This window comes from Cynocephalus volans, chromosome 8 (assembly GCF_027409185.1).
Source record: "Cynocephalus volans isolate mCynVol1 chromosome 8, mCynVol1.pri, whole genome shotgun sequence".
In the NCBI taxonomy this organism is placed as follows: Eukaryota; Metazoa; Chordata; class Mammalia; order Dermoptera; family Cynocephalidae; genus Cynocephalus; species Cynocephalus volans.
The window spans coordinates 101537229-101552634 of record NC_084467.1 but is presented as its reverse complement, the minus strand read 5'-3'; the positions used below and the strand labels follow the sequence as shown (position 1 = coordinate 101552634).

At 34.9% G+C, this 15406-nt stretch overlaps 1 protein-coding gene across 2 annotated transcripts in view; it reads right to left on the bottom strand.

The window, feature by feature from the left end:
- SYCP1 (synaptonemal complex protein 1) overlaps positions 1-15406 on the bottom strand; it is a 126675-nt gene that overhangs the window by 84987 nt on the left and 26282 nt on the right. For both annotated transcript variants that reach the window (XM_063106387.1, XM_063106388.1), the window contains exons 12-15: positions 9640-9734; positions 8751-8935; positions 7457-7524; positions 1412-1473 (exon numbers count right to left, since the gene is read on the bottom strand). In XM_063106387.1, the coding sequence (XP_062962457.1) occupies positions 1412-1473; positions 7457-7524; positions 8751-8935; positions 9640-9734 (410 nt within the window). The remainder of the gene's footprint in view (positions 1-1411; positions 1474-7456; positions 7525-8750; positions 8936-9639; positions 9735-15406) is intronic.

The following is a 15406-nucleotide window of genomic DNA, read 5'->3' as shown; positions in this document are numbered from 1 at the left end:
AAATATTTATAAAGTACTTAAAAAGTGTCATTGTGCTAAGTACTAGGGTTACAGGACAAACAGGACATGGACTCTTAGCCCTTACTGGAGCATATTTTCATTCCACTATTTATTATTGAGCACCTACTATGTGCCATCCACTATCCTAGGTAAGGGGAAGTCTAAAGGGTGAATAAAGTCTTAAACAATTATACCAAAGATAAGTTAATTTCATTGTGTTAAGTGTTATAAAGGAAAAATTCAAGGTGCTATGCAAAGAAGCCAGATACCTATACCTCACCTGGAGTGTCAAGAGAGGTTTCCTAAAGCACTGACATTTAAGCTGAGACTTGAAGTATAAGTATGCATTAGCAAATGTGAAAGTAATGTAAAACATTAGTATTAGTTACAAGAGTTTTTACAAAAGCAATTCAATGGATAAAGAATAAGCATTTGGAAATAATGCTTCCCAAGAGATGCAAAGGACAAGGAGTTGCAAAATCAGGTAGAGATGTGATAGATAAATACAAAATCAAATATCTGTAGTCATAAATAATATTGTCTTCTATGTAAGGCACCCGCAAACTACAGCTTGCAAGACAGATTCAGCCTGCAGTCTCTTTCTGTAGACCCTTGACCTAAGAATAGTTCTTAAATTTTTACAAGGTTGTTAAAAATAGAAGAGAGAAGACAGGGGAAGGAAAGGGATATAAGAAGGAAAGAATTAAAAGAAATCATGTATGGCCCATGAAGTCTAAAATATTTACTATCTAGTCCTCTACAAAGAAAGCTTGCCAATCCATGCTCTACACACTTTAATCCATTAAAATATAATGAAGTCTTATCCTACAAACTCATTAGACATGATTCTGGGCTGCTTACTTAGCTCAGCTGGTCTAATGACAAAGTCAAGGGTTCAGATCCCCATACCAGCCAGCAACCAAAAAAATAAATAAATAAAACCATGATTCTAGCAGAACACTAAACATACGTACTTAAACATACAAGGGTACTTCAAAAAGTTCAAGGGAAAAATCATGTTTATCTTTTATTTTTCCATGAACTTTTTGAAGTGCCCTTGTATATCATATGTATCTTTCTCAAAATTGCATCCCTGCGGCTCAAAGGTATCAAAGCTAAAGCATCCAAAAGTACCAAATTTACAATCAGCTACATAACATGTATATTTGATCTTTTTTAAAAGTGCCATCAACACATATTCAAATAATGTAAACACCTTGACCAAAACAAGACGTGTAAAATTGGTACAGAGAAGATTCAGTTTTCTTAAAACCAAATGTAATTCTCTTATACTTTAGCTGGAAAAATTAGCATAAAACATCTATAGTGTGAGAATCTAAGTCACTGGAATCAATATTATTTTGAAAAGTAATTGCTATATATTTATTAATAGGAAAGACTATCTACTTACCAAGATTTTTTTCAATTCTTCAAGTTCTACTTCTTTGTTATTTTTAAACTTAGTCATTTCTTCTAAAATAAGCAAAAAAATGTAAATGTGTTAAAGGCTGTATTAAAAGAATAGGAAATCATCTGAAAAGGTAAAATCAAAGAACATAGAATAATGCAACTAGAGCACTGTAAAGCATAGAGAAAATCCAAATCTATGCAAAAATAATAATGGATAAATTTTAATAGTAATGTTTCTACAACCAAATGAGCCCAAAGTTCATAAAACAAAATAAATAGTGTATCTATATAAAATGTATTTGGAATGAGGTCAGCACATGCCTTTACCTTCCACTCATCACTATCTAAACATCTGGACTCTTATTAATCTTCACTCTAAACTTAAAAGAAGTGATCCTCTTTTCTCAAGCTCTGACAATTGTACTTCGGAACTCAACATTCCAACCTCCTCTGAGACTTTAGCTTCCAAGTTATTAATATACACAGGCTCTATGTAGAGGAATCTTTAATTTCCCCTATCCCATCTGAACACCCTATATGAATATAAAACAAAATATATGACAGACCTTTCTGTCTTTTCAAGCTACTGTCAAATTTCTCACTTTGATTTGCAGACAAATTACTGTTTGTTATCTACACATTTCTTTCTTTCTTAATTTCATACAAAATGAATGCCTATCTCCATGACATTAATAAAATTATTATATGAAAGATCAGCAATAACCATTTAGTGATGCAATTCTCAGTCTTCATCACTGTGGAGCGTTAAAATGTTTAATACTATTAACCACTCCCTACTTTCACCTTTTGATTTTGAAGACCTTGCATTATTCATATTTCCTGTTTCCTCTCTACATCCTGGCTCCATCCTGTTTTCTTTTGCTGACGCCCTTCCTTCTTGCCACCCTAAATAATAATGCTTTACAATCATTTCTATACTTTCATAAATGCAACATTATGATAATGAATTGAAAAATCTTTCCGGCCTAAACCTCCTTGCTTTTTTCTCCTTTCTTAAATTTTTAAACTGCCTATGGAGTTCCTTAATGATGGCCGACTGTCACTTGAAAACTTATTGTGCCTGAAATATTTTATTTCCTCACTGTTAAGGGTTATTAATTATTAGAGATATAACAGATTTGCTGGAAACTTCTCAGACTCTGTACATTTAAAAAAACACTTGTAATAATTGCTCACAGTATTTAAGGAAAAATCAACAAAATACAAAATGTCAATATAGAATCTAAAAGAAAACTTGTCACATGCAAAGTTTATTGAACCAGAAAGTTTCATTTTAGGTAAAAAATACTTAATTTTTAAAAACTTGAGGACTGATTGAAGACAGTTGACTAAGCATGTCTCCACACTCTTTCTCACCCCAATCCCATATAATTAGAAAAAAGGATACAAGAAAAAATATATTTATACACATATATACAAAAGAACAATGTTAACAAAACAAGACTGTCGACTACCATAAACAAACCAGAAAATTGAGGAATCCTTGGGGGGGAAAAACTCATACTAATTCAGTGACAGTTATGTGGAACAACTAGACTAGATAACCACACTTCCCTCCACAAAGCCCACCTCAAGTTAAAGCAAGGATTCTGGAAATTGGGGTCAAAAGGGCACGGTAGTGTCCCAAACGGCTCATGATCCCTAAGCAAGATAAACATCCCCTAAACTGAAAGACAAACTACCAAGCCCACCCCTCCTTACAGCTCCTTTCACTTGCCCCCATAATCAGAAGAATCAGATTATAATACACATGTGGGTGAAGATGGATTCTCAAATACACAGAAGAGCAAACAATCAGAAGGTACCAAAAATTTGTGAAGAAATGTAAAATAGTAAAAGAGAAGCTTCAAATTCAACTAAGAGAAAAACTAAAACTCAAGGAGGAAGAATTAATAGAGTAAACAGAAGCAGACATTTTGCTAAGTATAATATGTTCCAACAGGATACTATATTGCTGAAATAGATTACCTGAAGCTCTTGGAAATTTAAATTTTGACAACTGAGGTTTTTAAAATAGCAAAATAGACAAACAGTTAAAGATTGAATTACCAGGGGAGAAACCAAAAAATATTTTCTCCAAATTCACAAAAAAGAACAAAGAGGAAGAAGGTATAACACAAAAGTTTAAAAACATTAAGGACAAATCCAGAATTGCCAATGTCTATATATCTGGACTTCCGAGAGAGAGATCTGACACTAGAAAAGAGGAAATAATAGAAAAATATTTTTCAGAGCTAAAGATGACAAAATATCTTCAAATTTAATGAGCCTACCAAAAGAGGTAGCAGAAGAGGTGTGATAAAATTCCATTTAAAATTTTTTTAATTTGTTTTTAATTGTATATATTTGTAGGGTACAGTGTGTTGTCTCCAATTCCATTTTTAAATGATATTCTTTCATGCCTGGAGTATTCAAATAAACTCTAATCTCATTTCTCCATTTCTACTCTTTTCCTCACTTCTAGCACTCTCCACCCATCACCAGATTTATCTGCCACACAGAGGTAGGGATCCTTTAATAACGTAAAGCAGATCATGTTTTTCCTCTACTTAAAATCTTTCAATGGTCTTTCTTCACTGTTGGAAAAAAATCAAAATTTATTTCCTTGGCCCTACTTGATTTATCTCCCTGTACTCGTTTCATTCCTCTCTCCATATCACTTACACTCAGTCACAGAGGCTTTCACTCAGTCACTTGAAGGACCCAAGCTCCTTACACATCTCAGAAAATTTCTACATATTTTCCCTCTGGCTGAAAAGCTCTCTTCAACTTCTTATGCTTCACCTAACATAAAATATCTCACTTAATTTTTAGGTCTCAGCTGAAGGCCGCCCTGACCACCAAATCTAAATTAGGCTCTATTATTTTCTTACATTGCATCATTTTTGTTTCCTTCATAGCACTTATCTCAACTTGTAATTAAACATTTATTTGTGATTATTTGTTTAATATGTCTCCCCAAGTAGAATGCAAACCTCATGAAAACAAAGATCATGTCTGTTATGTTCCCTATTATATAAATGAGGAATAAAGATTCCATGTCTTAGTTCAATAGTCAGTGTTATGGATCTAGTAACCAGAGCAGAAGTAATAAAACACACTAGAGGGAGAATCTGTTACATAACCAGATTGAAAGCAAAAATGGGTACATATGTGGGAAAATGACCGCAAGAATAAGACTTATTAGAGCAAAATTAGACTGAATTGAAGATGGGAGACACATGAAGCAACAAAGCAAACTGTACCAAGTAAAGATACTGGAAAAAATTATTTGGCATAGATTTCACGGTTGGCTTTAATTTACTTGCTATGCACTACCCTCATTCTTCAAATGAGCAGCAAAAAGACAGCTGATATCTACACAGTTTAAACTTAGGCAATGAGAAAGTTCTTAAATCTGCAACACAGAATAATCAGATTTGTATTTTTAAAAGAACACTCTAGCAGCAACATAGAAAATGTGTAAAAGGTGAATAAAAATGGAAACAAAAAGATTGATTAGCAAGCTATTGCAGTTAGTACTGGTCAGAGGTGCCCGGTCCAGACCTAATGCCAACATATAAGGGGTAGATTAGGTGTATCTGAGCAGTACATAGATAAAAAGCAGTTTTAGGACTGAGACTGCTGAGAAGATGGAGAAACACTCCAACCAAGATGTAAGCCTAAGGAAATATCAGAAGAATATGAAGTGTAGCCAGGAAACAAAGCAATAAACAATGAGGGTTGTTGGGGTAATTTAAAATGTTAGGAAAGAAAGGCTAAGCAAATAGAAGGTTGATGAATACAGCAAGGGATGGGTAAAGATGAGGAGAAATGAGGGTAATCTACAGCATGGTTTGATGATCAATCTGACAAACATAATGTGTTCCAGTATGTTTTTCCACATACATCTTCTGCTAAGCCAAGAGAATATACTTGAAACTCTAAAACCAAGGAAGAGAAAATGAGGACTTGAACTGTTCTAGTTCTGTAGGGATGAAAGAAAAGGGAAAGATTCGAAAGATATTCAACAGTTAGGAACTCTTACATTAGTTTGACTTTATGAGTTAGATATTGAGAGTTAGAAACACCAGCACTGGATAGCCCATTAGAAGTAAAGCATAAGGGAGAAGGAAAGGTACAGAATACCATCCAAGATTTCTGGCTTGGAGAACTACGCTATTAGTGAAAGAAGGAAATACATTAATGTTGAGTAACTATGTCATTGTTAATGCTCTTCTACACATAATCATCCTAGACTCCATCATCCTCCAGTATCCTCTGAAACTATCCAAAGCCTCCCTATACCTTAAAGTTTACTTTTAAAATCTATCTCTTCCATAAAGTCTTCCCCAACTCTGCATTACACATTGATATCTTTGGCTTCCTTTTGGTATCAGCATTAACATACCTCCATCAATAAGAAATCTATGAGTATTCGCCTCAAAAATATACATACGTATAAGATAAAAATACACATTTTATGTTCATATGTTTATATGAATACGTATGATGATATTACTCATTATATAACATATGTAAAACATAAAAATAAATAGAAATAGAAGTTCTAATAATTTCTTCTCTTACCCTAATAGAATTCTTGCTCATCCCTCATTTTGGACACCACTGCTCTAACAGTTTTATCTGTTCAACCTTTCTCCCACAATAATTAGAAATTTCTCAAGAGCATGGTATTTTACTTCTTATAATGTTTACAAGATGTCAACAATATCTATGACAATGCTTAAAAGCACACAAAGTACTGTTTCACAATTCTAGAATTCCTTATTCAAACTTCTCACGAGAAAATATCACATTGCAGAACTGAAAGTTTTTAATATGGCAAAAAACATCCACTTAATTTCAATATTAGACTGAATTATTATAAAGAAATATCCATTAGAGATATTTTAAAGACCAAAATTATTCTTTAGTCTATAACATTCAATTTAATAATTCTAGAGAAAGTAGATATATGAAATGATTTAAAACAGTACTTTATACATACTCTGAAGATTAAAAAATTGAATAAGGAATGTATTTACAACCATTCTAATATAAAGTAACACTAAAAAAATTAAATTATTTGCGTTAGTACAATTTCGGATCATCAAGAGTTAACCTATAGTGGAAAGTTAAGTGTTGCAAAAGAAAAAGCATAAACTGTGTTCAAAAGTTCAACCAAACAGCCTAACTACTTGTGAAATGTTAAGCAAGCATTTAAGATACTAGGCAATATTAGTTGCAATTATTTTAATTACACAGTATTCAAAGCTAATAATAAAACTTATAAAAAATTATGGAGATATCTTAGAAAAATATCTGACAATTCAAGAATTTTTTTTAATTATAAAAATAATTTTCACTGAAATTTAAAAATATATATTTTGTATCTGTAATTCTCCACATTTGTAGATATGAAGATTTCTATATATAAAGCATGGGTTATTAGATTTAGCTAACTAAATGGTCATAAATTCACAAAATAACTACAAAACTTCTCTCTCTTTTGGCCATGAAAGTTGTTTAATATTAACACCACCATTTGATAAAATAGGGGGCAGGCCAGTTAGTTCAGTTGGTTAGGGCATCATGTTAATGACACCAAGGTTGAAGGTTCAATCTCTGTTACCAGTCAGCTGCCCCTCCAAAAAAAAGCTAGTTGATAAAACAGGATCATACTTTCTTATAAATAGTTCAGAATTCATCATGACTAACCAATGAAATTTCAAAATTCAATTAAAATATAACAAGCTTTTCTCACGAAAAATTATTAAGGCCTCTAAGTCCTAAAATAACGAAAATGGAATATAAGCATCTCTTAGGCTCCTTATACTTCTCAATATCTATAAACTACATAATGAAACTGAACAGTCTTTCTTAAGGTTTAAATTTTCTATCTTAAAACAATCAAATAAAAAAATTATCAAATACTCACTACTGGCAAATGACAGAAGAGAAATCATATTTCATTCTGAAATTGTGTTTATGCTTTTATAATTAGCTAAGATTATCAAAGCACACATATTATTCTAAATCTTACCCAGTTCAGTTGACTTCTTCTGAAGCTCCATGGTAAATATTTTCAGTTGATCTTCGTTTTTTTCCGATCTTGTAAATATATTATTTTACAATGTAAAATATTCTATTAGTTAGAATTCATCTAAGAACTATAACAGGTACAATTTAGCAACTGATATATCTTAGCATAGGTTAACCTACTCAATAATTAAACATTTATTGAGTACCTACTCTGTGCCATATACTGCAACATTTTAAAATAAGATACTACTATAACTACATAATTGTATATTAACTACATCTACATAAAACCTCAACATTTATGATTATAATTTATCTCTTAGCTATTGATGAAAATCAAATTAATCCATCCCAGAACTTTGAAAGAGATTGAATCCTGCCTTAGGAAAAATATAAATATGAGACAATGTATAATTTGCTTAATTTCTATGGCTTTCCTTTTCATCAATCTATTAAACTGAGGTAACTGGCCAGATGAATCTAAGGTAACTTACAATTTTAAAATTAGAAAATTTCCAGGATAGGCCAATCAAGAATATAAAAGATTAGAGGAGTTAATAAAGAAGTTAGCTTTCTTTCCCTTACCATGCATAAGCTAATGGAGTAGAAATACCTTAAGGCCAGGCCATGACTTCAGAGAGAAACTTGGTCCTGTCCCTTATTCTACCAAATATTCATACCAAATATATGAATATTTCCTTCATATAAAGTAGAGAAAATTAGATCAAGTCTTTAACACTCAAGTTTTAGACAAACTACAAATATTAAGATGAAATGAAAACATAAATGTATTTTATATACAGTTAATCATATTTATTAATCCATTAATATAAAAATATAGATTACTACCTACTCTATACAAGGCTAGTTGATAAATTTTATAAGTCAGAAAGAAGGTTGCAGACCCACCCCCTACTCCTCACCCCCCCTCCAGTAACACAAGCCACACAGCCTGGAAGTTATCTCTACAAAGCTAATAACAATCCACAGTTCCATTAAATATGACATTTCATTGCATCAGTCCTTATGAGGTTGTCTTTACAGCTTGACTCTATGGCAAAGCGCACATGGGAACAATCCTAGAAAATGCCTGCTTTTAAATCTTTCCCTAGGACACCTGCCTACCCAATACAAACTTGTAAAATGTATTCCCACTTCATACATAAAAAAAAATAGGCATGGTTACAGTTGTTATAGAAACTACACATCAGTTGGCAATAAACAGAAAATGACACTAAACATTAAAGTTAGTTATTTTTATTGACTGATTTTATTAAAAATAAGAAATATTTTACCTTTGCTGTTCTGTTCTCACTAATTCTTTCAAGTTGCAGATTGTAGTTTTTAGTTCAGTAACCATAAATGAATGAGCAGCTTTAGCTTTATTAAATTCCTCCATTTGAGCTTCTTTTTCTCCAGTGAGCTGATATATCATTTTTGTTGCTACCTGTAAATCTTCCTCTAAAGACTTTTGAGAATTCTAAATGAAATTTAGTACAAGACAAAAGCAATGATCCAGAGGCTTTAAAAAAAAAAAAAAGCTTAACTCATCTGCTTCTGTCAATTTGCTGTCCCCTTTCCCCTCCACATCATCCTACCCATCATCCTTCTTCCTCACCCTGGAATGCCCACCCACTGATCTTATTCCAATTCACCATTCTCCTAATCCCACCTATAGTTCCACTTCCTCCATGGAGTCTTCCTAGCCAAAACAGACCACTGTGTTATTTCAATTCTTAGAACTATTATAGCAATTTTTTGCCTGAATCACTCTGTTGATACCCAGCATGATCTTGTATTTTAGTTATACTTTTGATGTGTTTTTATTCAATGTCCCTAACTATAAGCATTTTTTTTTTTTTTTTTTTTTTTGTCTTTTTGTGACCGGTAAGGGGATCGCAACCCTTGGCTTGGTGTCGCCCACACCGCGCTCAGCCAGTGAGCGCACCGGCCATTCCTATGTAGGATCCGAACCCGCGGCGGGAGCGCTGCTGCGCTCCCAAGCACTGCACTCTCCCGAGTGCGCCACATGGTCGGCCCTAACTATAAGCATTTTGTAGACTGGTATTGTCTTCTTCATTTTAAGCTCTGGATACTTATACATAGTATTAACATTCGATGAATATCTGTTGACTGACTGATAGTGTGAGACTTATTACACATTAATTAATTTTTAAATCATACCACACTTGCTTGCAAAGATGTTTTAATATCTTCTAGTTCTGATGTCAAATGATCCTGCTTCTCATTTGATTCTTTTAAATTTTCACTCTGTAATTCTGAAAGAGAAAGTTATAGATAGGTAGTACTTAATAGAAAATATACATCAAGAAAACTAGTTATTTGTAACGATTACTCTTTTTCCTCCATTAGATAACAGTTCAAAATGAGGGAGAATTATGCAAATATAGAAACACTAATATTGGTCATCATCAATCTTTATAGTCTTTTCAAGATTATTATCTCCCAAGAACTCAAAGATGAATATTTAAAGATTTTCAGTGCTACATTTTTAATAATAGCAAAACATTGAAAACAATGTAAATATCCAAAAGTGGACAAGGTAAGTACATGGGATAGTATAACCATGTAGCCACTGAAAATTATGGTGGAGACCTTATTTATTGATTACTAATTTGGAAGGATATTCCTAAAATATCACAGAATAAAAAGGGTGGTTAAAAACAGTATTGAACTGTGGGAAGATGGTGGACTAGAGAAACCTATGACATGTTTCTCCCACAGAAGAAGACCAGAACAGGCCCTTCACTACTAGCACTGCACTCTCCAGTGACATCGTCAGGAACTGAGACCATCACCTGCCTTCCCACCGTGAGTTTTGCCCCAACACATGCTGCTGTTGCATGTGGGTTGTCAGCCCAGCCATGTGCGGGTTCCCTGCCACAGCCACCTACAGTGCAGCAGATATTGCTAGCGGCTGTCTACGCCCCCATACCAGCCAGACCAACCACGTGCAAGACCCCTGGCCAAGCAGCCTCTACAGCCAGCTCAGCTTCTTGCAGGTCCCCCAGCCATAGTTGCGTACAGTGCAGCTGCTGCCACCATAGCCATCACACCAGCAGGACCAGCTGGGGCTGAGGTAGTGAGATCCTGCTGTGAATTAAACCCCAAAGCTCCAGACAGAGTGAGCGAGGCAGATGCAATATCCAGAGCCACTGTTCCTACAGCAAATTAACCCACAGCTGCCAGGGCCACTTAGGGAATGATTAAAGAAGTGGCAGACCCCAGCACCACTGCCCCTGCAGCAAATTGACCCTGCAGCCACCAGGGCCACTGTAGATGAGAGTGGGGCAGTTATAGCCATTTCTGCTGCTATTGTTACCACAAGGTAGCTCCACTGCAACCTATGACAGCACCAAGGACACCACAGACGAGAGTGAGGCAGTTCCAAAAGCCAGTGGCACCACTGCCTCCAAAGAGTAACCCCCCTACTGCTGCAGACACCGCAGAAGCATCAGAGGCTATTGCAACTAATAGTACCACTTGCCACCCCATAAGGTAACCCTGCTATCACTGCAGACACAGCAAACTCAAGGAAAGCAGTTGCAGCTGCCAGTATAGTTCCCACCCCCACAAGGTAAACCTACTGCTGTGGACACTGTGGATGCAAGTGAGGCAATTACAGCCCATGGTGCAACTGCCACCTCTGAAAGTTAACCCAGCTGCTACTGCAGCCACTGTAGCTGCACAGGCAGCTGTGGAGGTCATAACAGCCAAAGCTACCCAGGTATAGCCAAGTGGGCAGCTAGTGCACATCACTAAAGCAGTCACTGCAACCACCCACACTGCCAGATAGCCACCATCATTGTACAAGCAGCCTGCCACCACTGGAGCCACTGCTGCCACACAGGCAACCCGCCAAAGTCAACACCACAACCACTGCCACCCTGAGGGTGGCCTGCTACTATAGCAGCAGCCATAGCAGCCACTGCAGCTAACCACTCATCTGAATTGAAACAAAAAGGGCCACCAGCAGAGTCCAGGGAAAGAGAGTAACAGAAGAAGGAACTGCTCTTCCAAATGAATAAACATCAACATAAAGTTACTAAAGATATGAAAAAGAAAAAAATAAGAAAATACGGGTCCACCAAAAGAATATAATGACTCTCAAGTGCCAGACCACATAGAACAGGAAACACTTGAAATGACCAAAAGGAAATTCCATATAAAAATCTTTATGAAACTCAATGAGCTACAAGAAGATGCAGTTTAGATGACACAATGACAAAACTATCCAGGATATGAAGGATGAAATCTACAAAGAGATTAATACTTTAAAAAAGAATGTAGCAGAACTCATGGAACTGAAGAAGTCATTAAATGAAATAAAAAACATAACTGAAAGCTTAAGCAACAGGATAGAGCAAGCAGAAGAATCTCTGATCTTGAAGACAATCTCTTCAAAATAACTAAGGCAGACAAAAAAAAAAGAACAAAGAATTTTTTTAAATGAAGATAATCTAAGAGAGATAGCAGATAATCTTAAGTGGACAAACATCCAAATCATGGGGATTCCTGAAGGGGAGGAGAAAGGAAAGGCATTGAGAACATATTCAGTGAAAGAATGGCAGAAAACTACCCAGTTATAGGGATAGACATGGACCTTCAGACTCCAGAGGCTTAAAGATTCCCAAGCAGTTTCAATCCAAAAAGGTCCTCTTCAAGACACATTATATAGTCAAACTGTTCAAAGTCAATAACAAAGAGAGAATCCTAAAAACAGCAAGAGAATAGCATCAAGTCACATATAAAGGAGTCCCCATCAAACTAAGAGCAGACTTCTCAACAGAAACCCTACAAGCCAGAAGAGAATGAGAGGATATATTTAAAATACTAAAAGGAAAAAATTGCCAGTGAAGAATACTATATCCAGCAAAGCTATCATTCAGAAATGAAGGAGAAATAGCGCATTTCCCAGACAAACAAAAACCAAGTGAGTTCACCACCATGACCAGCCCTACAAGAAATCCTCTAAGGAGTCCTGCAACTGAAATCCAAAAAAATGATACTTACTTCCATGAATGCACAAGAAAAAACAAAACCCACAAACAGAACAAAAATGCAAATGAGAAGCAGAAAGAAATTTTATCTTACCACCTCAAAAAACCAAAAACACCAAAGAAAATAAAAGAGGAAGAAAGAAACATGAGAAATTCAAAATATACAAATGAAAATCAATAAAATGCCAGAAGCATCACAATACTTTACAGTAACAACCCTAAATGTAAATGGATTAAATTCCCCACTCAAAAGATACAGACTGGCTAATTGGATTAAAGAGACAGACTCCAGTATATGCTGTTTACAAGAGACACACCTCACTTGTAAAGACACGCACAAACTAAGAGTGAAGGGATGGAAAATATATACCATGCAAATAGAAATCAAAAACAAGCAGGAGTAGCTATTCTTATATTGGATATAATAGACTTTAAACCAAAAAATATAAAAAGAGACAGAGAAGGCTACTATATAATGATAAAGAGATCTATCTAGTAAGAAGAAATAGCAATCATAAACATACACACACCCAACACTGTAGCACCCATATACATAAAGTAAACATTGTTAGACTTAAGAAAAGAGATAGACTTTAATACTTTAAAAAAGAACCATACTAGAATAGTAGGGGACCTAAACACCACTCTGTCAACATTGGACAGATCATCTAGGCAACAAGTCAACAGAAAAACACAGGATTTAAACCACACTTTAGACTAATTGGACTTGCCAGATATCTACAGAACATTTTATCCAGCAACTACAGAATATACATACTTCTCACCAGTTCATGGAACATTCTCCAGGATAGACCACATGCTAGGTCACAAATCAAGCCTCAACAAATTTAAAAATATTGAAATCATTTCAAGTATCTTTTCAGACCACCATGGATTAAAACTAGAAATCAACAACAAGTGAAACTCTGGAAATTATAAACACACAGAAATTAAACAGCATGCTCCTGAATGACATTTGGGTCCAAGAAGAAATTAAACAGGAAATCAAAAAATTTCTCAAAACTAATGAAAGTAATGAAACATCATACAAAAACATGTGGATGCTGCAAAAGGAGTTCTAAGAGGGAAGTTTATTGCATTAAATGCTTATGTCAAAAGTATAGAAAGTTTTCAAATTAGCAACCTAACACTATACCTCAAAGAATTAGAAAAACAAGATCAATCCAATCCTAAATGTAGTAGATGGAAAGAAATAAAGATCAGAGTAGAACTAAATGAAATAGAAACCCAAAACACAATACAAAAGATCAATCAAACAAAAAGTTGGTTTTTTGAGAAGATAAATAAAATAGACAAACCATTAACCAGACTTACTAAAAAAAGAAGAGAGAAGACCAAATAACAAAAATTAGGAATGAAAACGGAGACATAACAACCAATATCACAGAAATACAGAGAATCATTAGAGACTATTATGACCAACTTTATGCCAAAAAATTTGAAAACCTGGAGGAAATGGTTAAATTTCCAGGCACATACAAAATACCAAGACTAAAACAAGAAGAAATAGAAAACCTGAACAGGCCAATAACAAGGAAAGAGACTGAAGCAGTAATCAGAAGTCTTCCAACAAAGAAAAGCTCGGGACCAGATGGCTTTACTGCTGAATTCTACCAAATATTTAAAGAGAATTAATACCAATTCTCTTCAAACTTCCAAAAAATTGAAGCAGAGGTCATTCTCCCCAACACACTCTATAAGGCCAGTATCACCCTTATACCACAGCCAGACAAAGATTCAACAAAAAAAGAAAACTACAGGCCAATATCCTTGATGAACACAGATGTAAAAATCCTCAACAAAATATCAGCAAACTTAATACAGCAACACGTGAAAAAAATTATACATCATGATCAAGTGGGATTCATCTCAGGGATTCAAGGATGGTTCAACCTAAGCAAATCAATAAATGTGGTACACCACATCAACAAAATCAAGGACAAAAACCATATGATTATCTCGATTGATGCAGAAAAAGCATTTAACAAAATTCAACATCACTTTGTGGTAAAGACTCTCAGCAAATTAGGTATAGAAGAAAAGTATCTCAACATAATAAAAGCCATATATGACAAACCTTCCATCAATATAATCCTGAATGGGGAAAACTTGAAAGCTTTTCCCTTGAGAATGGGAACAAGACAAGCATGCCCACTCTCACCACTCCTACTCAACATAGTACTGGAAGTAATAGCCAGAGCAATCAGGCAAGACAAAGAAATGAAGGGCATCCAGATTGGAAAAGATGAAGTCAAATTCTCCCTTTTTGCAGATGACATGATCCTATATATAGAAGAGCCCAAAATCTCTACCAAAAACTCTTAGAGTTGATTAGCAACTTTAGTAAAGTTGCAGGATACAAAATCAACACACAAAAATCAGTAACATTTTTATACTCCAATGACGAACTAGCAGAAAAAAATCAAGGAAGCAGGCCCATTTACAACAGTCACAAAAAAAAAATACTTAGGAATCAACTTAACCAAGGAGGTGAAAGATTTCTACAATAAAGACTAAAAATCACCGTTGAAAGAAATTAAAGAGGGCACAAAATGATGGAAAGAAGTTCCTTGCTCCTAGAATGGAAGAATTAGCATTATGAAAATGTCAATACTTCCCAAAGTGATCTACAGAGTCAATGCAATCCCCATCAAATACCAATGATGTTATTCACAGAAATAGAAAAAACAATCCTAACATTCATATGAAACAACAAAAGACTCCAAATAGCCAAACCAACCTTGAGCGAAAATAATAAAGCTGGAAGGCCAGCCCATGGCTCACTTGGGAGAGTGTGGTGTTGATAACACCAAGGCCAAGGATTAGGATCCCTACATAGGGATGGCCGGTTAGCTCACTTGGGAGAGCATGGTGCTGACAACACCAAGTCAAGGGTGAAGATCCCCTTA